Below are 25675 nucleotides of genomic sequence, written 5' to 3' on the forward strand. Positions count from 1 at the left end.
TGCGTACATTTACCCACTGGGTTTGATTTTTGGCATTCACGACATTTGAATTTTTCCGTTTTGCACTGTTTGAGACATCTTGCTTCGGTTTAGCCCCAATGTTCTCTTCTTTTGATTTCATTAGACCAAGAGAGGCAACATGTGTAGTAAGGTTTTGCAAGGCTTCGCAGATTACCTTATTACTAGTTCAAGTTTGTCTATTATTGGATTTGGCTTTGACGTGTGACTTTTGTCTTTCTTTGGAGCACACACCTGCACATCATCACCGTCTTCATCTTCCTGAACCATTGCCACTTTAATGCCTTTAAGCCTAGTCACAACTGAGAGTTTGTTTCGCCTTTCTAACTCCACACTGTAGGCCGCACTCATCTTGTCAAGCAGTACTTCATCTGACACAGACGGGTCCTGTAGGTATGGTTTTATGTCTGTGCGTACAGCATCATCACTTAAGCCAGTCAGCAATGTTTGAAGGAATTGTGTCTGTTCAAGTTCTGGGTTATACTTTAGGCCAATCTTTGCTCTCTCAGATGTAAGAAGGACTTTCTGTCTAAGATCCATGGCACGAATGAGGAACTGAATAGGGGTTTCTTTAGGCTCTTGGAACATTCGTGTCAGCATATGAAATAGCTCTGTGGCGTCTTTCTCAACAAAATGCGTCCTTAAAACTTGTCTTAATGAGTTTAGTGTTAGTTCTGGTCTGCTTTCCAGGTAACTTCTTATTTTGGCATCAGGCGCAAATGATTGAATCACTGCCTCCACAATTTCACCTTCATCATAACCTTTTTTCAATCCACGTTGAATTTGTCTTTCGAGACTGGTGTAATTTAATTTGTCCTTTTGCCCTGCATCACCTATTTGTACAATGATCTTAAAGTCTTTTCTATACATTGGGTGCAAATTCAATTGAGATCGGTTATTGACATGCTTTTTTTCTGTGTATGGTACACTCTATGTGACGTTGTTGGCTCTGTTGGACTTGTAGTACCATCGGCTGCCAATAGAGGGCGCTCCAAGACCACATTTGACTGCTCAGAAGTTTCAGGCCCCGCCTGGTGCGTTGCTGCCGTCAGTCTTTCTCTGGATGTTATCGATGAAATCATTTGTAGCCAAAAGTATTGACAAACCTCCATCTTCTAAACTTGTCATCTCCTCACTTTCCAAGTAATTCAGAATCTCTCTCCTTAGTAAGCGACAAGACAATTGCACTTCTTCCGCAAGTCCTAATTTCAACTCTTCACTTATTAATTTGAAATGACGTACTGACAACGTGACAAGTTTCTTTTCGATTTCGGTCAGTAGTGATTCCCACTCAACATCCATGTTCAGACTGTGTTGGTATTTACTCACGAATCGCTGGTCTTGTTTGGTAGACTTTCTCCTTTCCTTTCAGCGGGCGAACGTTGTTCGCTGATCATTAACGAGCTTGATTTCTGTAGTTCACTGCACTTCCATCAAAACTTATTTCCACGGGGATAACTTTGCCTGACCGGGCGGAAACACCAAAATTATGTCGCACCCTTAAAATGACCAAACGTTGTCTCTTCGGTGCAATATTTATTCAAAAAGCCCACGGTTAATATTACAGGCATTTTCTGATATCCCTCCTTTTTCCCGCTCACTGTTTCACTTGCTGTTTTCTTCTTGAGCATGCCCATTACACACACAACCTCGGAAATGACGCAGCTCCCCTTCCCAATACTCATAACAAATCATACGCGGAGATGAATATGACAAATGAAAAACATTGCATAATGCATTTAACCAAAAATAGAATAAGTATTATTCTATTTATGCATAATAATACAACTTTAGATTTTACATCCAACTCTAGTTTCAGGGTGCTACATCCGCACTGATGCCGACCCTGCATCGGCCCATTGTGGTGAAGAAGAGCATAGCTGGAAGGCAACACTTTCAATTTACAGGTCAGTATACGTTCCTCACTTATGGTCATGAGCTGTGGGTTGTGACCGAAAGGACACAATCTCTGAGCGATCATAAAACTGGAGGCTCGTCTCATAACCCCGCCTCCTGGTGCCAAGCACGTCCGCCGCAGAATGCACCGCCCGACGGGAGCGCCACACCAACCAAAGCCCACACCCAAACCTTCCACGTGCAAGACCGAATCCACCCAAAAAAAGTCACTTAACAAGAAGCCAAAAAGTGCAAAAACAACAATGCTCGCGCGGCGCACCGGAGGAGCCGTGAACAGGGACACAACATTAGGTACACCTGCACTGCAGCGCCGATTTCATATTTCATTCATTCACAACTCTTCCAACACGAACACTTATAAGCAAAGGTAAGACCATAATAACGTTTTTTTTATTAAATGTGCTTTTTTGTGTGCTACAGTTTGTAAGTGTAAAGTTAAAGTTAAGCTAAAGTACCAATGATTGTCACACACACACTAGGTGTGGTGAAATTTGTCCTCTGCATTTGACCCATCCCCTTGTTCACCCCCTGGGAGGTGAGGGGAGCAGTGGGCAGCAGCGGCGCCGCGCCCGGGAATGATTTTTGGTGATTCAACCTCCAATTCCAACCCTTGATGCTGAGTGCCAAGCAGGGAAGAATGCTGGTATGAGCTTTTAAACATAACCCGTTAACTGCTGCCAATCAAATGGTGAATAAGATACTCTTTAGGGTTCATATGTTTGTAAATCTGTCTGACTGTGATGAAGTCAGTGCCTCACCTGACATTAACCTCACCATATATATATATATATATATATATATATATATATATATATATATATATATATATATATATATATATATATATATATATATATATATATATATATATATATATATATATATACACACACACATGTATACAAATGTATTTGTATACATGATAAATACCATGATATGTTCAGAAGTATTGGAGTATGTGCAGAATGCTTTTAAATACCATGAACGTGTGATGACAACAAGGCAACTCTTACTACAACTCTTACCACATTTCCAACAACACTTACAACAACTCTTACCACAACACTTACAACAACACTTACAACAACTCTTACAATAGCACTTACAGTAACTCTTACACAACTCTTACCACAACAGTTCCAACAACTCTTCCAGCCACTCTTACAACAACTCTTACAACAACACTTACAACAACTCTTACAACAACTCTTACAACAACACTTACAACAACTCTTCCAACAACACTTACAAAAACTCTTCCAACAACTCTTACAATAACTCTTCTACAACACTTACTACAACACTTACAATAACACTTACTACAACTCTTAAAACAACATTTACAACAACGCATACAACAACTCTTAAAACAACATTTACAACAGCGCATACAACAACTCTTAAAACAGCACAACACCTCTTCAACAACACTTACAAAAACTCTTACAACACTTACAACAACTCTTCAACAACACTTACAACAACTCTTACTATAACTCCTACAACAACACTTACAACAACTCTTCAACAACACTTACTACAATTATTCCAACAACACTTACAACAACTCTTACAACAACTCTTCAACAACACTTACAAAAACTCTTACAGCACTTACAACAACTCTTACAACAACACTTACAACAACTCTTACAACAACACCTACAACAAATCTTACAACAACACGTACAGCAACTCTTACAACACTTACAACAACTCTAACAACAACTCTTCAACAACACTTACAACAACTCTTACTATAACTCTTACAACAACACTTACAACAACTTTTCAACAACACTTACTACAATTATTCCAACAACATTTACAACGACACATATAACAACTCTTAAAACAGCACAACACCTCTTCAACAACACTTACAACAACTCTTCCAACAACTCTTCCAACAACCTTTCCAACAACACTTACAACAACTCTTACAACACTTACAACAACTCTTACACCAAATTTTACAACAACTCTTACAACAACACCTACAACAAATCTTACAACAACACTTACAACAACTATTAGATAACTCTTACAACAACACTTACAACAACTCTTCAACAACACTTACTACAATTATTCCAACAACACTTACAACAACTCTTACAAAAACACTTACAACAACTCTTACACAACAACTCTTACACAACTCTTCAACAACACTTACAAAAACTCTTACAACACTTACAACAACTCTTACAACAAATCTTACAACAACTCTTACAACAACACCTACAACAAATCTTACAACAAATCTTACAACAACACTTACAACAACTCTTACAACAACTCTTACTATAACTCTTAAAACATCACTTACAACAACTCTTCAACAACACTTACTACAATTATTCCAACAACACTTACAACAACTCTTACAACAACACTTACAACAACTTTTACAACAACACCTACAACAAATCTTACAACAACTCTTACAACAACACATACAACAAATCTTACAACACTTACAACAACTCTTCAACAACACTTACAACAACTCTTACTATAACTCTTACAACAACACTTGCAACAACTCTTCAACAACACTTACTACAATTATTCCAACAACACTTACAACAACATTTACAACAACTCTTTAAACAACACAACAACTCTTCCAACAACTCTTCCAACAACACTTACAACAACTCTTCAACAACACTTACAAAAACTCTTACAACAACTCTTCAACAACACTTACAACAACTCTGACTATAACTCTTACAACAACACTTACAACAACTCTTCAACAACACTTACTGCAATTATTCCAACAACACTTACAACAACTCTTACAACAACACTTACAACAACTCTTACAACAACACCTGCAACAAATCTTACAACTCTTACAACAACACCTACAAAAAATCTTACAACAACACTTACAACAACTCTTACAAAAACACTTACAACAACTCTTACAACAACTCTTCAACAACACGTACAACAACTCTTACTATAACTCTTACAACAACACTTACAACAACACTTCAACAACACTTACTACAATTATTCCAACATCACTTACAACAACTTTACAACAACTCTTAAAACAACACAACAACTCTTCCAACAACACTTACTGCAATTATTCCAACAACACTTACAACAACTCTTACAACAACTCTTCAACAACACTTACAAAAACTCTTACAGCACTTACAACAACTCTTACAACAACACTTACAACAACTCTTACAACAACACCTACAACAAATCTTATAACAACACGTACAGCAACTCTTACAACAACACTTACAACAACTCTTACAACAACTCTTCAACAACACTTAAAACAACTCTTACTATAACTCTTAAAACAACACTTACAACAACTCTTCAACAACACTTACTACAATTATTCCAACAACATTTACAACAACACATACAACAACTCTTAAAACAACACAACACCTCTTCAACAACACTTACAACAACTCTTACAACAACACGTACAACAACTCTTCCTACACCTCTTCCAACAACACTTACAACAACTCTTACAACAACTCTTCAACAACACTTACAAAAACTCTTACAACACTTACAACAACTCTTACACCAAATTTTACTACAACTCTTACAACAACACCTACAACAAATCTTGCAACAACACTTACAACAACTATTAGATAACTCTTACAACAACACTTACAACAACTCTTCAACAACACTTACTACAATTATTCCAACAACACTTACAACAACTCTTACAACAACACTTACAACAACACTTACAACAACTCTTACAACAACTCTTCAAGAACACTTACAAAAACTCTTACAACACCTACAACAACTCTTACAACAAATCTTACAACAACTCTTACAACAACACCTACAACAAATCTTACAACAAATCTTACAACAACACTTACAACAACTATTACAACAACACTTACAACAACTCTTACTATAGCTCTTACAACATCACTTACAACAACTCTTCAACAACACTTACTACAATTATTCAACAACACTTACAACAACTCTTACAACAACACTTACAACAACTTTTACAACAACACCTACAACAAATCTTACAACAACTCTTACAACAACACTTACAACAACTCTTACAACAACTCTTCAACAACACTTACAACAACTCTTACTATAACTCTTACAACAACACTTACAACAACTCTTCAACAACACTTACAACTCTTCAACAACTCGTACTACAACTCTTCAACAACACTTACTACAATTATTCCAACATCACTTACAACAACTTTACAACAACTCTTAAAACAACACAACAACTCTTCAACAACACTTACAAAAAGTCTTACAAAAACACTTACAACAACTCTTCAACAATACTTACAAAAACTCTTCAACAACACTTACAAAAACTCTTACAACAACTCTTCAACAACACTTACAACAACTCCTACTATAACTCTTACAACAACACTTACAAAAACTCTTACAACAACACTTACAACTCTTCAACAACTCGTACTATAACTCTTACAACACTTACAACAACTCTTACAACAACTCTTACAACAACACTTACAACAACTCTTACTATAACTCTTACAACAACACTTACAACAAGTCTTACAACAACTCTTACAACAACACTTACAACAACTCTTACTATAACTCTTACAACAACTCTTCAACAACATTTCAGAATCAGAATCAGAATAGTTTTATTGCCATTGTTTGAGAACGGGATCACAAACTAGGAATTTTTCTTGGTGCAATTGTGCAACATAAAACACATATAACACATATTTGGTAATAAAAAGAGCTGTAACTGAGCCATCAGATCATGTTATAGACTTAGAAGGAATTCAAGGAATTCAAGGAATTCAAGGAGCTACTGTTAGGAGTTATTGTTCATTTGCCTGATGGCCGAGGGGAAAAACTGTTCAGGTGGCGGGAGGTGTGGGTCTGGATGGACCGTAGTCTCCTGCCTGAGGGAAGAGGGGAGAATAGTTTGTGTCCAGGGTGAGAAGAGTCAGCTGTGATCCGACCCACACGCCTCCTGGTCCTGGAGGAGAACAAGTCCTGGAGGGATGGGAGCCTGTAGCCAATCACCTTCTCAGCAGCACGTATGATGCGCTGCAGTCTATGCTTATCCTGGACTGTGGCGCCGGGGAACCACACTGTGATGGAGGAGGTCAGGATGGACTCTATGACGGCTGAGTAAAACTGCACCAGCATCTCGGTCGGCACCTTAAGTTTCCTCAGCTGCCGCAGGAAGTACATCCTCTGCTGCGCCTTCTTGATGAGGGAGCTGATGGTCGGCTCCCACTTGAGGTCTTGGGTGATGGTGGTGCCCAAGAAACGGAAGGAGTCCACAATGGGGTGGAAGAGTCAATCAGGGTGAGGGGGGATGGTGGGGCTGTGACTTTCCTGAAGTCCATGATCATTTCCACTGTTTTCTGGGCGTTCAACTCCAGGTTGTTGAGGCTGCACCAGGACGTCAGCCGGTCCACCTCTCTCCTGTAGGGGGACTCATCGCCATCCGAGATGAGCCCGATAAGGGTGGTGTCGTCCGCAAACTTGAGCAGTTTTACGGATTGGTGACTGGAGGTGCAGCAGTTTGTATACAGGGAGAAGAGGCAAGGGGGAGAGTACACAACCCTGAGGAGTACCAGTGTTCGTGGTTCGACTGTCCGAGACAATCTTCCCCAGCCGCACATGCTGTCTTTGGTCTGTCAGGAAGTCATTGATCCAACTGCAGAGGGAGTCGGGTACGCTGAGCTGGTAGAGCTTGTCTCGTAGCAGTCCAGGGAAGATGGTGTTGAAGGCAGAGCTGAAGTCCACAAACAGGATCCTAGCGTAGGTTCCTGGGGAGTCCAGATGCTCCAGGATGAAGTGAAGGGCCAGGTTCACTGCATCATCCACAGACCTGTTGGCTCTATAGGCGAACTGCAGTGGGTCCAGGAGGGGGGCGGTGAGGTCCTTGAGGTGGGGCAGGACCAAGCGCTCAAAGGACTTCATGACCACAGACGTCAGCGCGACCGGCCTGTTGTCCTTTAGTCCTGTGATTCGTGCTTTCTTGGGGACAGGGACAATGGTGGAGGTCTTAAAGCAGGACGGCACGCGGCATAGCTCCAGAGAGGTGTTAAAAATGTCAGTGAAGACAGGAGCTAGCTGATCCGCACAGTGTCTGAGAGTGGAGGGGGAGGCCTGGGGGCCTTCCGTGTATTCAGCTTCAAGAACTGCGGGCGTACAGCCTCTTCTCGGATGGAGAGGGCCTTTACAGTCCTGTGATGTCCTTGGAGTCCTTTGAGTCCTTTAACTCCTTTAATGAAGTGCTGGCATTGGTGGGGAGGGTGATGGTGGGGGGAGCAGAGCTTTGATGAGCTGAAGGCCGTTCATGACGACAGTAATGTGTGTTGAGGCCCTGAGTGAGAGTCCGGTCATTCAGGGCCTGGGGGGTTTTGGGCTTATAGTTCGTAAGGGCCCTTAGACCTCTCCAAACGGCCACAGAATCATTGGAGCGGAACTGTTCCTGTAGACGGTTAGAGTACATAGATTTAGCTTTCTCCACTTCCCTGTTGAAGTGGTACTTCGCTTCTCTGTATGTACTCCGGTCCCCGCTTCTCCACGCAGCCTCCTTCTTCTTGCGCAGCTGTCGGAGCTTGGGTGTGAACCAGGGCTTGTCGTTGTTATAACAAACCCTGGTGCGCGTTGGAATGATGCGCGCCTCATTGAACTATATGTATGAGGTCACAGTGTCCGTATACTCATCCAGATTGTCCGTGGCCGCTCCAATTGCCTCCCAGTCTGTCGTCTCCCAACAAGCACGCAACTCGTCCACAGACTCGGCGGTGAAACACTTAATGGTCCTCATAACAGGTTTAGCCAGTTTCAGTCTCTGTCTGTATGAAGGGATTAAGTGCACCATCACGTGATCTGATAGTCCAAGAGTTGCGCGCGGGACTGCATGAAAAGCCTTGCTCAATGTAGTGTAGCAGTGATCCAAAGTGTTCTCCTCTCTGGTCGGGCATTTAATAAACTGTCTATACTTTGGTAATTCCTGGCTCAAATTTCCCTTGTTAAAGTCACCAAACACGATAACAAGAGAGTCAGGAAAAGACTGTTCCACATGTAAGATCTGTCCTGCAAGCGCGCGCTTGCAGGACTGACGGGCGGGATGTAAACAGCCACCAGAATGAATGAAACAATCTCACGCGGTGAGTAAAAGGGCTTACAGTGGATGAAGATATATTCCAGAGAAGTGGAGAAGTGTTTGGAAATCACTGTCACGTCTGTACACCAGCAGTTGTTGACAAAGAAGCAGACTCCACCGCCTCTTTTTTTGCCGGAGAGCGTCGCGTCTCTGTCCGTGCGGAGAAGATGAAAGCCATCCAGTTGCACCGCGCTGTCCGGGACACTTGCGCTCAGCCATGTCTCCGTGAAGCACAACACACAAGATGAGGAAAAGTCCTTGTTCCTTCTCATCAGCAACGCTAGCTCGTCCATCTTGTTGGCAAGTGAGCGGACGTTGGAGAGAAAGATGCCTGGATTCAAGAGCTACTTCCGGTTCCGGTTCACCGTGCGTGACTGCTCGCCGTCTGTTCGCTGTTGCGAAAAAGGCTAAGTATCGCTCTATCTGTGTGCTTTTAATTGTTCTACAGCTTTCTTTATCACTTCTCAAACATATTTAGTGGTACTATTTAACTTGCAAATCACCCGATCTCTGTCCCACCACCCTTTCCTCAGCTAGCTAGCTGCTAAGCTAGCGCGGAGAAAGGCAGCGCCGGTCAGTAGGAAGCTACTCCCGCAGACCGCGACCACTTCCCTGAGGACAGCAGGAACTTCACTCGGTGACAGAAAACACTGTGAGTAATGGCTTCCTGCGCGTCTTGCACCATACTCACGGAGAGGTTGGCTCTGCTAGAGGGCCGTGTCCGCCAGTTAGAGCAGAGTAATGTCGTAACTTTAGATGTTGCGGACACATCTGCTAGCGTTAGCTGTAGCGAGCTAACTAGCCCAGCTTGTAGCAGTCCTAAGCGGCCTACAAGCTACGGTGTACCGGTTGAGACGCATAATAGATTTAGCTCTTTAGCTAGTCCTACACACCAGTCTACCGGGCACCACACCTTAGTCATAGGGGACTCCATCACCCGAAACATAAAGCTTAGCAAACCAGCCACAGTAAAGTGTATCCCCGGGGCCAGAGCACCTGACATTGAAGCTAATCTTAGGGAGCTAACTCGCAACAGGCCTAGTAAACACGTACAACAGGCTAATCGCACCACTAATTATGCGAATATAGTTGTACACGTTGGCTCCAATGACACTAGAATGAGACAGTCAGAGATTACAAAGAGAAACATAGCCAGGACTTGTGATCTCGCCAGAAAGATGTCCAGGCATCGAGTAATTGTCTCTGGCCCCTTGCCTGCGAGAGGCAATGATGAGAGATATAGCAGATTAGTATCGCTTAACAAGTGGCTGTCTATCTACTGTAGGCAACAGGGACTAACGTTTATTGATAACTGGCCCTCTTTCTGGGGCAAACCAGGCTTGCTGATGAGAGACGGCCTTCACCCTAACCAGGAAGGCGCCATCATCCTGTCTAGAAACATAGACTACTATTTAAGTCTCACTTGACTGACTACACTAGAGCAAGCCCGGTCACAGGCAATTACAATGTCTGTTAGTCCGGGTGAGGAGTCAGTTAAGCTAGAACTAGCCAGCGCCAGGCTGGATAATCCATGTACGCATAGCAATTCTCTTAGAATAATACACAATTCACATAATGTTTTTTCTGTTGTGTCTGTGTCAGAGGTGGACATGCATTCTACTGAGGTGGCAAATTATGATATGTCCAGTCTATTGCAGCACCAAGCAAACAATCGGAAAATTCCCGTCATATCAATTCCTAGATATGGTCAAAACTATTTAAAGTGCACTACACATAATAAACGCAACATTGTTAATATTGCCACTACGGATAATCTTAACAAAAACTCGTCAAAACAGCCCAATACCTATAATATGGGCTTTTTAAACATAAGATCATTGTCTCCCAAGGCGTTATTGGTTAATGAGGTCATTAGAGACAACAATCTTAACGTCATTGGTCTTAGCGAAACCTGGCTCAAACCAGACAAATTTTTTGCGCTCAATGAGGCATCTCCTCCTAACTATACGAATGCGCATGTTGCCCGTCCTCTTAAAAGGGGAGGGGGTGTCGCACTAATATACAATGAAAATTTCAACCTTACCCCTAACCTAAATAATAAATATAAATCGTTTGAGGTGCTTACTATGAGGTCGGTCACACCGCTACCTCTCGACCTGGCTGTTATCTACCGCCCCCCTGGGCCCTATTCGGACTTTATCAGTGAATTCTCAGAGTTCGTTGCTGATCTAGTGACGCACGCCGACAATATAATCATAATGGGGGACTTTAATATCCATATGAATACCCCATCGGACCCTCAGTGCGTGGCGCTCCAAACCATAATTGATAGCTGTGGTCTTACACAAATAATACATGAACCCACGCATCGCAACGGTAATACAATAGATCTAGTACTTGTCAGGGGTGTCACCACCTCCAAAGTTATGATACTTCCATATACTAAAGTAATGTCCGATCATTACCTTATAAAATTTGAAGTTTTGACTCATTGTCAACAAGCTAATAATAATAATAACTGCTATAGCGGCCGCAACATTAATGCTGCCACAACGATGACTCTTGCTGACCTACTGCCTTCGGTAATGGCACCATTCCCAAATTATGTCGGCTCTATCGATAACCTCACTAACAACTTTGACGATGCCTTGCGCGAAATTATTGATAGTATAGCACCGCTAAAGCAAAAAAGGGCCCCTAAAAGGCGCACCCCATGGTTTACAGAAGAAATTAGAGCTCATAAATTATCATGTAGAAAACTGGAACGCAAATGGCGCGCGACTAAACTTGAGGTTTTCCATCAAGCATGGAGTGATAGTTTAATAACTTATAAACGCATGCTTACCTTAGCTAAAGCTAAATACTACTCAAATCTCATCCGCCTCAACAAAAACGATCCTAAATTTCTGTTTAGTACAGTAGCATCGCTAACCCAACAAGGGACTCCTCCCAGTAGCTCCACCCACTCGGCAGATGATTTTATGAATTTCTTTAATAAGAAAATTGAACTCATTAGAAAGGAGATTAAAGACAACGCATCCCAGCTACAACTGGGTTCTATTAACACAAATACGACTGTATATACCGGGGGTCGGCAACCCGCGGCTCTAGAGCCGCATGCGGCTCTTTAGCGCCGCCCTAGTGGCTCTCTGGAGATTTTTCAAAAATGTATGAAGAATGGAAAAAGATGAGGGGGAAAAAAATCTATTTTTTTGTTTTAGTATGGTTTCTGTAGGAGGACAAACATGACACAAACCTCCCTAATTGTTATAAATCACACTGTTTATGTTAAATATGCTTCACTCATTCGAGTATTTGGCGAGCGCCGTTTTGTCCTACTTATTTTGGCGGTCCTTGAACTCACCGTATAGTTTCTTTACATGTATACATTTCTCCGACTTTCTAGGACGTGTTTTATGCCACTTTTTCTGTCTCATTTTGTCCACCACACTTTTAACGTTGTGCATGAGTGCACAAAGGTGAGTTTTGTTGATGTTATTGACTTGTGTGGAGTGCTAATCAGACATATTTGGTCACTGCATGCCTGCAAGCAAATCGATGCTAACATGCTATTTAGGCTAGCGATATGTACATATTGCATCATTATGCCTCATTTGTAGCTATATTTGAGCTCATTTAGTTTCCTTTAAGTCATCTTAATTAAATTTATATCTCATGACACATGTAATATGGCTTTTAATTTTTTGCGGCTCCAGACAGATTTTTTTTTGTATTTTTGGTCCAATATGGCTCTTTCAACATTTTGGGTTGCCGACCCCTGGTATATACGACGGACACTGCCCTCCAAAATAGTCTCTCTATTTTTGATGAAATAACATTAGAGGAATTATTACAGTGTGTAAGTGGGATAAAACAAACAACATGTTTACTTGACCCACTTCCTGGGAAACTTATCAAGGAACTGTTTGTATTATTAGGTCCATCAGTGTTAAATATTATAAACGTATCACTTTCCTCCGGCACTGTTCCCCTAGCATTCAAAAAAGCGGTTATTCATCCTCTGCTCAAAAGACCTAACCTCGATCCTGACCTCATGGTAAACTACCGACCGGTCTCCCACCTTCCGTTTATTTCCAAAATTCTCAAAAAAATTGTTGCACAGCAGCTAAATGAACACTTAGTGACTAACAATCTCTGTGAACCTTTTCAATCCGGTTTCAGGGCAAATCACTCTACGGAGACAGCCCTCGCAAAAATGACTAATGATCTATTGCTAACGATGGATTCTGATGCGTCATCTATGTTGCTGCTTCTTGATCTTAGCGCCGCTTTCGATACCGTCGATCATAATATTTTATTAGAGCGTATCAAAACACGTATTGGTATGTCAGACTTAGCCTTGTCTTGGTTTAACTCTTATCTTACTGACAGGATGCAGTGCGTCTCCCATAACAATGTGACCTCGGACTATGTCAAGGTAACGTGCGGAGTTCCCCAGGGTTCGGTTCTTGGCCCTGCACTCTTTAGTATTTACATGCTGCCGCTGGGTGACATCATACGCAAGTACGGTGTTAGCTTTCACTGTTATGCTGATGACACTCAACTCTACATGCCCCTAAAGCTGACCAACACGTTTTTCCTTGCCCGTATGTGGGCTCTGTACCGAGGATGTCGTTGTGGCTTGTACAGCCCTTTGAGACACTTGTGATTTAGGGCTATATAAATAAACATTGATTGATTGATTGATTGATTGATTGATTGATGGTAGAGGCGTGCGTAATCCCCGTCCGCGAAGACGGACAAGAGCGCCCGCACGCTTCCCTCTTCGGTGCGGTCTCCCTCTTTTGATCACAGAATGGACCAAATCCGCAGCTGACGTTAACATGACTGGTAACTAGTCCATAGGGATGATGGATCTGATGTTCAGTAGCTCTTCACGGGTGTAAGAGCACCCGGACACACAATTTATGCACAAAAAAAACCAAAACAGAGCGCACGAGAGCACCGAGGCAGCCTTCATCGGCGCCATGATGATGACGTCTACAACTTTACAACAACTCTTACTATAACTCTTACAACAACACTTACAACAACTCTTACTATAACTCTTACAACAACTCTTACTATAACTCTTACAACAACACTTACAACAACTCTTCAACACTGAGGCAAAGAGCTAACCGCCTGAGTGCAGAAGCCATCTTTTCCAAAGCGGCGTCTAATAGTCCCTCAGCTCTTGTTGTCGCATTAAACTTTGCCAAATGTTCCTCCTCAGAACCCAGAGTGTCATCCCCGGTTCCTGGTTCTGCTGTCACCTTGGCCTGCTTCCTTTAAACTTGTCTTTGGCTTATCAGAGACACACGTTGCCAGAGTACAGCCGGCACACACACAGGAAGAGGCGAGTGTGTGTGAAACCATGTCTGTTCATTTGACACCTGTAGACTTTGAAGCAGCATTCGAGCAATAAGACAAGAAGGAGAAAAGGAAGGAGAAGAAGAAGAAAAAGAAGGAGAAGAAGACAAAGAAGAATGAGAAAAGGAAGGAGGAGGAAGAGAAGAAGAACAAGGAGGAGGAGAAGGAGAAGAAGATGAACAGGAAGGAGAAAGAGAAAAATAATGAGAAGAGGAAGGAGGAGAAGAAGAATAAGAAGGAGGAGGAGGAAGAGAAGAAGAAGAAGAAGAAAAAAAAGAAGAAGAATGGGAAGGAAAAAAAAGAAAAAGAAGATGGAGAAGAAGAGAAGATGAAGAAGAAGGAGGAGGAGGAGGAGGAGGAAGAGAAGAAAAAGAAGAAGAAAAAAGGAGGAAGAGGAAGAGAAGAAAAATAAAAATAAAAATAAGGAGAAGAACAAGGAGAAGAAGAAGAAGGAGAAGAAGAAGAAGCAGAAGGAGGAGGAAGAAGAGAAGAAAAAGAAGGAGAAGAAGAAGAAGAAAAAGAGAAGCCGCAGAGAGGTGTGAGGGTCCATGGCTTACCTTGGCGAGGTCCACTAGTGAGTTTGCTTGGTCATTCAGCTTGCGTTGCTCCATTTTAACACTTCTCAATCTGAACACAAGACCATCCACAGGCCAGTGAATGTTTTAGCTGGGTGCACACACACACACACACGGACACACAGACACACACACGCACACACACGCTGTCCTGGACATGCCCGAGGATGTGCAGAGATGCGAGGGAAGGGTCACGAAGTTGGCTTAGTGCTGCATGCACGTGAAAACAAAGACCAGATCAGAGACATGAACATGTCATCGTATTGAAGTCAACCATTTTATTTTGGTATGTAACATTTTTAATCAGAGAAATAAACATTTCATCATCATGAAATCCTAATATTGACAACCATTTTATTTTGGTATGTAACATTTTTAATCAGAGACATGAACATGTCATCGTATTGAAGTCAACCATTTTATTTTGGTACCGTATGTAACATTTTTAATCACAGAAATGAACATTTCATCATTATGAAATACTATTATTGACAACCATTTTATTTTGGTGTGTAACATTTTCAATCAGAGACATGAACATGTCACCCTATTGAGGTCCTATTATTGATAACCATTTTATTTTGGTATGTAACATTTTTAATTAGAGACATTAACATGTCATCTTATTGAATTCATTATACTGACAACCATTTTATTTTGGTATGTAACATTTTTAATCGGAGACATGAACATGTCATCATATTGAAGTCACTATCCTGACAACCATTTTATTTTGATATGTAACATTTTTAATCAGACATGAACATGTCATCGTGTTGAAGTCCTATTACTTACCTATTACTTTTGGTATGTAACATTTTTAATCATACATGAACATGTCATCATATTGATGTCCTATTCAACCATTTTATTTTGGTATGTAACGCTTTTAATCAGACATGAACATGTCATCGTATTGAAGTCCTATTACTGACAACCATTTTATTTTGGTATGTAACATTTTTAATCAGAGACATGAAAATGTAATCGTATTGAAGTCTTATTACTGACAACCATTTTATTTTGGTATGTAACATTTTTAATCAGAGACATGAAAATGTAATCGTATTGAAGTCTTATTACTGACAACCATTTTTTTTGGAATGTAACATTTTTAATTAGAAATGAAGATGTCATTGTATTTAAGTCCTATTACTGAAAACCATTTTATTTTGGCATGTAACATTTTTAATCAGAGACATGAACATGTCAACGTATTTAAGTCCTATTCCTGACAACCATTTTATTTTGGTATGTAACATTTTTAATAAGACATGTCATCGTATTGAAGTCCTATTACTGACAACCATTTTATTTTGGTGTGTAAACATTTTTAATCAGAGACATGAACATGTAATGGTATTGAAGTCCTATTACTGACAACCATTTTATTTTAGTATGTAACATTTTTAATGATGAACATGACGAACATGAACATGACGAACATGGCGACCATGAAGCACATGACAAACATGAAAATGATGAACATGGCGACCATGAAGAACATGATGAACATGAACACGATGAACATGAACACGATGAACATGATGAACATGAACATGATGAACATGACGCACATGAAGAACATGAACATGAAGACTATGAAGAACATGAACATGATGAACATGACGAACAAGTACATATTGAACATGATAAACATACTGAACATGATGAACATGAAGAACATGATGAACAAGATGAACATGATGTACATGATGACAAACATGAACATGATGAACATGACGAACATGAAGAACATGTACATGATGACTATGTACATGATGAACATGATGAACATATACATGATAAACATGACGAACATGAATAACATGTACATGATGAACATGTGCATGATGAACATGACGAACATGATGAACATGTACATGATGAACGAGACAAACATGAAGAACATGATGAACATGAACATGATGAACACGATGAACACGACGAACATGAACAGATGTGAAGGACGAACATAAACATGATGAACCTGTACATGATGAACATGACAAACATGAACATGATGAACATGACTAACATGAACATGATGAACATGTACATGATGAAGATAATGAAATATGAACATGATGAACATGTACATGATGAACACGAACATGACGAACAGTTCATGATGAACATGTACATGATGAACATGACGAACATGAAGAACATGTACATGATAAACATGTACATGATGAATAATGATGAACATGAACATGGGAAACATGATTAACATGAGGAACATGATGAACATGACAAACATGATGAACATGACGAACATGAAAAACATGTACATGATGACTATGTACATGATGAACATGACGAACATGAACATGATGAACATATACATGATGAACCTGTACATGATGAACATGACAAACAGGAACATGACTAACATGATGAACATGACGAACATGAAAAACATGTACATGATGACTATGTACATGATGAACATGACGAATATGAACATGATGAACATATACATGATAAACAAGACAAACATGAATAACATGTACATGATGAACATGTGCATGATGAACATGATCAACATGTCCATGATCAACATGACACACATGATGAACAAGACAAACATGATGAACATGAGGAACATGAAGAACATGTAAATGGGGAACATGACGAACATGAACATGATGAACATACACATGTTGACGAACATTATACACATGACGAACATGAAGAACATGTACATGATGAACATGACAAACATGAAGAACATGTACATGATGAACATAACAAACATGAACATGTTCAACATGTACATGATGAACATGACAAACATGATGAAGATGAAGAACATGTACATAATTAACATGTACATGATGAACATGACGAACATGAACATGATGAACATGACAAACATAAACATGAAGAACATGACGAATATGAGGAACATGATGAACATGACGAACATGACGGACATGTACATGATGTGAAGGACGAACATGAACATGAAGAACCTGTACATGATGAACATGAAGAACATGGACATGATGAACATGATGAACATGACTAACATGAACATGCTGAACATGTACATGATGGAGATGATGCACATGAACATGATGAACATGGACTTGACGAACATGAAGAACATGTACATGATGAATATGTACATGATGAACATAACGAACATGAATATGATGAAGATTATGAAAATGATGAACATGAAGAACATGTACATGATGAGTATGTACATGATGAACATGACAGACATTAACATAATGTACCTGATGAACATGACAAACATGAAAAAGATAAACATGTACATGATGAATATAACAAACTTGATCATGAACATGAACATGATTAACATGAGAAACATTATGAACATGACAAACATGATGAACATGACGAACATGAAGAACATGTACATGATGACTATGTACATGATGAACATGATGAACATATACATGATAAACATGACGAACATGAATAACATGTACATGATGAACATGTGCATGATAAACATGATCAACATGTACATGATCAACATGTACAGGATCAACATGACAAACATGATGAACAGGACAAACATGATGAACATGACGAACATGAAGAACATGTAAATGGTGAACATGATGAACATATACATGATGAACATGAAGAACATTATACACATGACGAACAAGAAGAACACGTACATGATGAACATGATGAACATGACAAACGTGATGAACATGACGAACATGATGCAAATGACAAACATGAAGAACATGTACCTGATGAACATGACAAACATGATGAACATGAAGAACATGTACATGATGAACATGATGAACAGGAATATGGTGAACATGTACATGATGAACATGACGGACATGAACATGATGAACATGACAAACATAAACATGAAGAACATGACGAATATGAGGAACATGATGAACATGACGAACATGATGACATGATGAACATGATGAACATGATAAACATGTACATTATGAACATGAAAATGATGAACATGACGAACATGTACATGATGAACATGAGTAACATGATGAACATGAACATGTTGAACATGATGAACATGTACACGATGAATATTACAAACATGATGAAAATGTGCATGGTGAATGATGAACATATTGAACATGACAGACATATTGAACATGACAGACATATTGAACATATTGAACATGATGAACATGACAAACATGATGAATATGACGGATATGAGGAACATAATGAACATGACGAACATTATGTACATGAAGAACATGATGAGCATGAGGAACATGATGAATATGACTAACAAATTGAACATGATGAATATGACGAACATATTGGACATGAGGAACATGATGAATATGACGAATATGAATAACATAATGAACATAATGTACATGTACATGATGAACATGACAAACATGAGGAACATAATTAACATGATGAACTTGACGAAAATATTGAACATGACGGACATATTGAACATATTGAGCATGAGGAACATGAGGTACATGATGAACATGATGGACAAGATGAACATGACGAACATGGTGAACATATTGAACATGACGGACAATTTGAACATTACGGACATATTGAACATGAACATGATGAACATAACGGACATGAAGAACATGTATATGATATACATGATGAACATGTACATAATGAACATGACAAAACATGAACATGATGAACATGTACATGATCAACATGAGGAACATTATGAACATGACGAACATGTACATGATGAACATGACGAACACAAACATGTACTTTATGTTTATTTACACACATACTTTACATGTACTATATGTTTATTTACACACATACTGTACATGCACTTTGTTTATTTACACACATACTACATGTACTGTAGGTTTATTTACACACACAAACTACACGATGTTTATTTACACACACACTACATGTACTCTATGTTTTAAACACACACACACACACACTACATGTACTATATGTTTATTTACACACATACTACATGTAGTGTATGTTTATATACACATACTTTACAAACCCCGTTTCCATATGAGTTGGGAAATTGTGTTAGATTTAAATATAAACGGAATAGAATAATTTGAAAATCATTTTCAACCCATACTCAATTGAATGTACTACAAAGACAAGATATTTGATGTTCAAACTCATAAATTTAATATTTTTTTGCAAATAATAATTAACTTAGAATTTCATGGCTGCAACACGTGCCAAAGTAGTTGGGAAAGGGCATGTTCACCACTGTGTTACATCACCTTTTCTTTTAACAACACTCAATAAACGATTGGGAACTGAGGAAACTAATTGTTGAAGCTTTGAAAGTGGAATTCTTTCCCATTCTTGTTTTATGTAGAGCTTCAGTCGTTCAACTCCGCTGTCGTATTTTACGCTTCATAATGCGCCACACATTTTCGATGGGAGACAGGTCTGGACTGCAGGCGGGCCAGGAATGTACCCGCACTCTTTTTTTACGAAGCCACGCTGTTGTAACACATGCTGACTGTGGCTTGGCATTGTCTTGCTGAAAAAAGCAGGGGCGTCCATGAAAAAGATGACGCTTCGATGGCAGCACATGTTGTTCCAAAACCTGTATGTACCTTTCAGCATTAATGGTGACTTCACAGATGTGTAAGTTACCCATGCCTTGGGCACTAATGCACCCCCATACCATCACAGATGCTCACTTTTGAACTTTGCGTCGATAACAGTCTGGATGTTTCGCTTCCCCTTTGGTCCGGATGACACAATGTCGAATATTTCCAAAAACAATTTGAAATGTGGACTCGTCAGACCACAGAACACTTTTCCACTTTGCATGAGTCCATCTTAGATGATCTCAGGCCCAGAGAAGCCGGCGGCGTTTCTGGATGTTGTTGATAAATGGCTTTCGCTTTGCATAGTAGAGCTTTAACTTGCACTTACAGATGTAGCAACGAACTGTATTTAGTGACAGTGGTTTTCTGAAGTGTTCCTGAGCCCATGTGGTGATATCCTTTAGAGATTGATGTCGGTTTTTGATACAGTGCCGTCTGAGGGATCGAAGGTCAAGGTCATTCAATGTTGGTTTCCGGCCATGCCGCTTACGTGGAGTGATTTCTCCAGATTCTCTGAACCTTTTGATGATATTATGGACCGTAGATGTTGAAATCCCTAAATTTCTTGCAATTGCACTTTGAGAAACGTTGTTCTTAAACTGTTTGACTATTTGCTCACACAGTTGTGGACAAAGGGGTGTACCTCGCCCCATCCTTTCTTGTGAAAGACTGAGCATTTTTTGGGAAGCTGTTTTTGTACCCAATCATGGCACCCACCTGTTCCCAATTAGCCTGCACACCTGTGGTATGTTCCAAATAAGTGTTTGATGAGCATTCCTCAACTTTATCAGTATTTATTGCTACCTTTCCGAACTACTTTGTCACGTGTTGCTGGCATCAAATTCTAAAGTTAATGATTATTTGCACACTAAAAAAATGTTTATCAGTTTGAACATCAAATATGTTGTCTTTGTAGCATATTCAACTGAATATGGGTTAAAAAATGATTTGCAAATCATTGTATTCCGTTTGTATTTACATCTAACACAATTTACCAACTCCTATGGAAACGGGGTTTGTACATGTACTATATGTTTATTTACACACATACTACATGTAATATATGTTTATTTACACACACGCACACTATATGCACTGTTTATTTACACACACACTTTACATATACTGTATGCTTACACACTACATGTATTATATGTTTAGTTACACACACACTACATGTACTATATGTTTATTTACACACATACTGTACATGTACTATATGTTTATTTACACACGCACTGTACATGTACTTCATGTTTATTTACACACACACTACATGTACTGTGTGTTTATTTACACATTCTACATGTACAATATGTTGATTTACACACATACTGTACATGTACTGTGTGTTTATTTACACACATACTTTACATGTACTATATGTTTATTTACACACATACTGTACATGAACTGTGTGTGAAATGTCGCAGCTCAAAGAGGTTGCCTGCTGGCTGCTATTGGCGGCGTGAAAGGAGGTGTGAAGTTAGCGAGGAATGGAGGGAATAATGAGGCTGCAAATGCAGGAAGAGGCCAAACAATGGTTCCACACACCCAAAGATGACCTCAAGACCTGATCCAGGTGACCAAGCTGTTCAACGAAACACACAAAAGGAGCAGGTGAAAAGGTTGCAATAGTTTGGAGCTCAAGTCGTCATCCTTTGGTCCATGAAAGCAAGTTTAATCAGCGCTTTCTGATTAAAGATCCAATTGTCATTACGCCCATGCACGGATGGAAAGAAGAAGACCCTCCATCACTGATAATTGAAATTCACTCCACCTGTGGGATTTGATCATACATCATGTGTGTCTTATATGTGTCTTATATGCCATGGTGGTTGATCATACATCATGTGTGTCGTATATGTGTCTTATACACCCTGGTGGTCAGCACAGGCATGAATCATATGTGTCTTATACGCCATGGTGGTTGATCATACATCATGTGTGTCTTATATTTGTCTTATATGCCTAGGTGGTCAGCACAGGCATGAATTTCACTTATCAAATGGAGGGGAGCCAGACTAAAAACATGCACATAACAAGTCCAAAGTGAGGCGAACACTTACTTCCGAGCTCTATTGCATTGTCCACAACACGCAGGAAAAGAAAGGACATTAATGAATTATTGCAACATGAGAGAGACGCATTTAGATGAAAACATGAATTATTGCAACATGAGAAAGACACATTTAGATGAAAACATGAATTATTGCAACATGAGAAAGACAAATTTAGATGAAAACATTAATTATTGCAACATGACAAAGACACATTTAGATGAAAAAAATTATGATTGCAACATGAGAAAGACACCTTTTGATGAAAACATGAATTATTGCAACATCAGGACACATTTAGATGAAAACATGAATTATTGCAACATCAAAAGGACACATTTAGATAAAAACATGAATTATTGCAACATCAGAAGGACACATTTAGATGAAAAAATGAAATCTTGCAACATCAGAATGACGCATTTATATGAAAGCATGAATATTGCAACATCAGAAGGACACATTTAGATGAAAAAATGAATTATTGCAACATGAAAAAGACACATTTATATGAAAGCATGAATATTGCAACATCAGAAGGACACATTTAGATGAAAAAATTAATTTTTGCAACATGAAAAAGACACATTTAAGAAGAAAACATGAATAATTGCAACATCAAAGGGACACATTTAGATAAAAACATTAATTATTGCAACATCAGAGGGACCCATTTAGATAAAAAAATGAATTATTGCGACATTACAGCACACATTTAGATGAAACATGAATTATTGCAACATGAGAAAGACACATTTGATGAAAAAATTAATTATTGCAACATGAGAAAGACACATTTAGATGACAACATGAATTATTGTAACATTAGAAGGACACATTTTGATAAAAACTTGAATTATTGCAACATGAGAAAGACAAAATTAGATGAAAAAATGTATTATTGCAACATCAGAAAGATACATTTACATGAAAACATGAATTATTGCAACATGAGAAAGACAAATGTAGATGAAAACATGAATTATTCCAACACGAGAAAGACACATTTAGATGAAAACATGAATTATAGCAACATCAGAAGGACATTTACATGAAAAATTAACTATTGCAACATCAGAAGGACACATTTAGATGGAAAATGAATTATTGCAACATGAGAAGGACACATTTAGATGAACAAAATAATTATTGCAACATCAGAAAGACACATTTAGATGAAAAAATTAATTATTGCACAACATCAGAGGGACCCATGTAGATAAAACATGAATTATTGCAACATGAGAAAGACACGTTTGATGAAAAAATTAATTATTGCAACATGAGAAATACACATTTAGATGAAAACATGAATTATTGTAACATCAGAAGGACACATTTTGATGAAAACATGAATTATTGCAACATGAGAAAGACAAAATTAGATGAAAAAATGTATTATTGCAACATCAGAAAGATACATTTACATGAAAACATGAATTATTGCAACATGAGAAAGACAAATGTAGATGAAAACATGAATTATTGCAACACGAGAAAGACACATTTAGATGAAAACATGAATTATAGCAACATCAGAAGGACATTTACATGAAAAATTAACTATTGCAACATCAGAAGGACACATTTAGATGAAAAATCAATTATTGCAACACGAGAAGGACACATTTAGATGAACAAAATAATTATTGCAACATCAGAAAGACACATTTAGATGAAAAAATTAATTATTGCACAACATCAGAGGGACCCATGTAGATAAAACATGAATTATTGCAACATGAGAAAGACACATTTGATGAAAAAATTAATTATTGCAACATGAGAAAGACACATTTAGATGAAAACATGAATTATTGTAACATCAGAAGGACACATTTTGATGAAAACATGAATTATTGCAACATGAGAAAGACAAAATTAGATGAAAAAATGTATTATTGCAACATCAGAAAGATACATTTACATGAAAAAATTAATTATTGCAATGTCAAAAGGACACATTTAGATGAAAACATGATTTATTGCAACATGAGAAAGACAAAATTATATGAAAAAAATGAATTATTGCAACATCAGAAGGACACATTTAGATGAAAACATGAATTATTGCAACATGAGAAAGACACATTTAGATGAAAACATTATATTGCAACACGAGAAAGACACATTTAGATGGAAACATGAATTTTAGCAACATCAGAAGGACATTTAAATGAAAAATGAACTATTGCAACATCAGAAGGACACATTTCGATGAAAAATGAATTATTGCAACATGAGAAGGACACATTTAGATGAACAAAATAATTATTGCAACATCAGAAAGACACATTTCAATGAAAAAAATAATTATTGCAACATCAGAAGGACACATTTTGATGAACAAAATAATTATTGCAACATCAGAAGGACACATTTAGATGAAAACATGAATTATTGCATCAGAGGGACCCATTTAGATAAAACATGAATTATTGCAACATGAGAAAGACACATTTTGATGAAAAAATTAATTATAGCAACATGACAAAGACACACTTAGATGAAAACATTAATTATTGTAACATTAGAAGGACACATTTTGATGAAAACATGAATTATTGCAACATGAGAAAGACAAAATTAGATGAAAAAATGTATTATTGCAACATCAGACAGATACATTTACATGAAAAAATTAATTATTGCAATGTCAAAAGGACAAATTTAGATGAAAACATGATTTATTGCAACATGAGAAAGACAAAATTAGATGAAAAAAATTAATTATTGCAACATCAGAAAGACACATTTAGATGAAAACATGAATTATTGCAACATGAGAAAGACAAATTTAGATGAAAACATTAATTATTGTAACACGAGAAAGACACATTTAGATGAAGACATGAATTATTGCAACATCAGAAAGACACATTTAGATGAAAAAATAAATTATTGCAACAGCAGAAGGACACATATTGATGAACAAAATAATTATTGCAACATCAGAAAGACACATTTAGATGAAAAAATAAATTATTGCAACAGCAGAAGGACACATTTTGATGAACAAAA

The 25675-nt window shown here is 38.4% G+C and overlaps 1 protein-coding gene across 5 annotated transcripts in view; it reads right to left on the reverse strand.

The window, feature by feature from the left end:
- The window catches only part of kcnn2 (potassium calcium-activated channel subfamily N member 2), a 218714-nt gene that overhangs the window by 11509 nt on the left and 181530 nt on the right, over positions 1-25675 (reverse strand). For 4 of the 5 annotated variants that reach the window (XM_062056770.1, XM_062056769.1, XM_062056774.1 and 1 more), the window contains one exon: positions 15004-15073. The exons of the other annotated variant lie outside the window; for it this stretch is intronic. In XM_062056770.1, the coding sequence (XP_061912754.1) occupies positions 15004-15073 (70 nt within the window). The remainder of the gene's footprint in view (positions 1-15003; positions 15074-25675) is intronic. 5 annotated transcript variants of the gene reach the window in all.

The sequence above is a fragment of the Entelurus aequoreus genome, linkage group LG08, assembly GCF_033978785.1.
Source record: "Entelurus aequoreus isolate RoL-2023_Sb linkage group LG08, RoL_Eaeq_v1.1, whole genome shotgun sequence".
Taxonomy (NCBI): Eukaryota; Metazoa; Chordata; class Actinopteri; order Syngnathiformes; family Syngnathidae; genus Entelurus; species Entelurus aequoreus.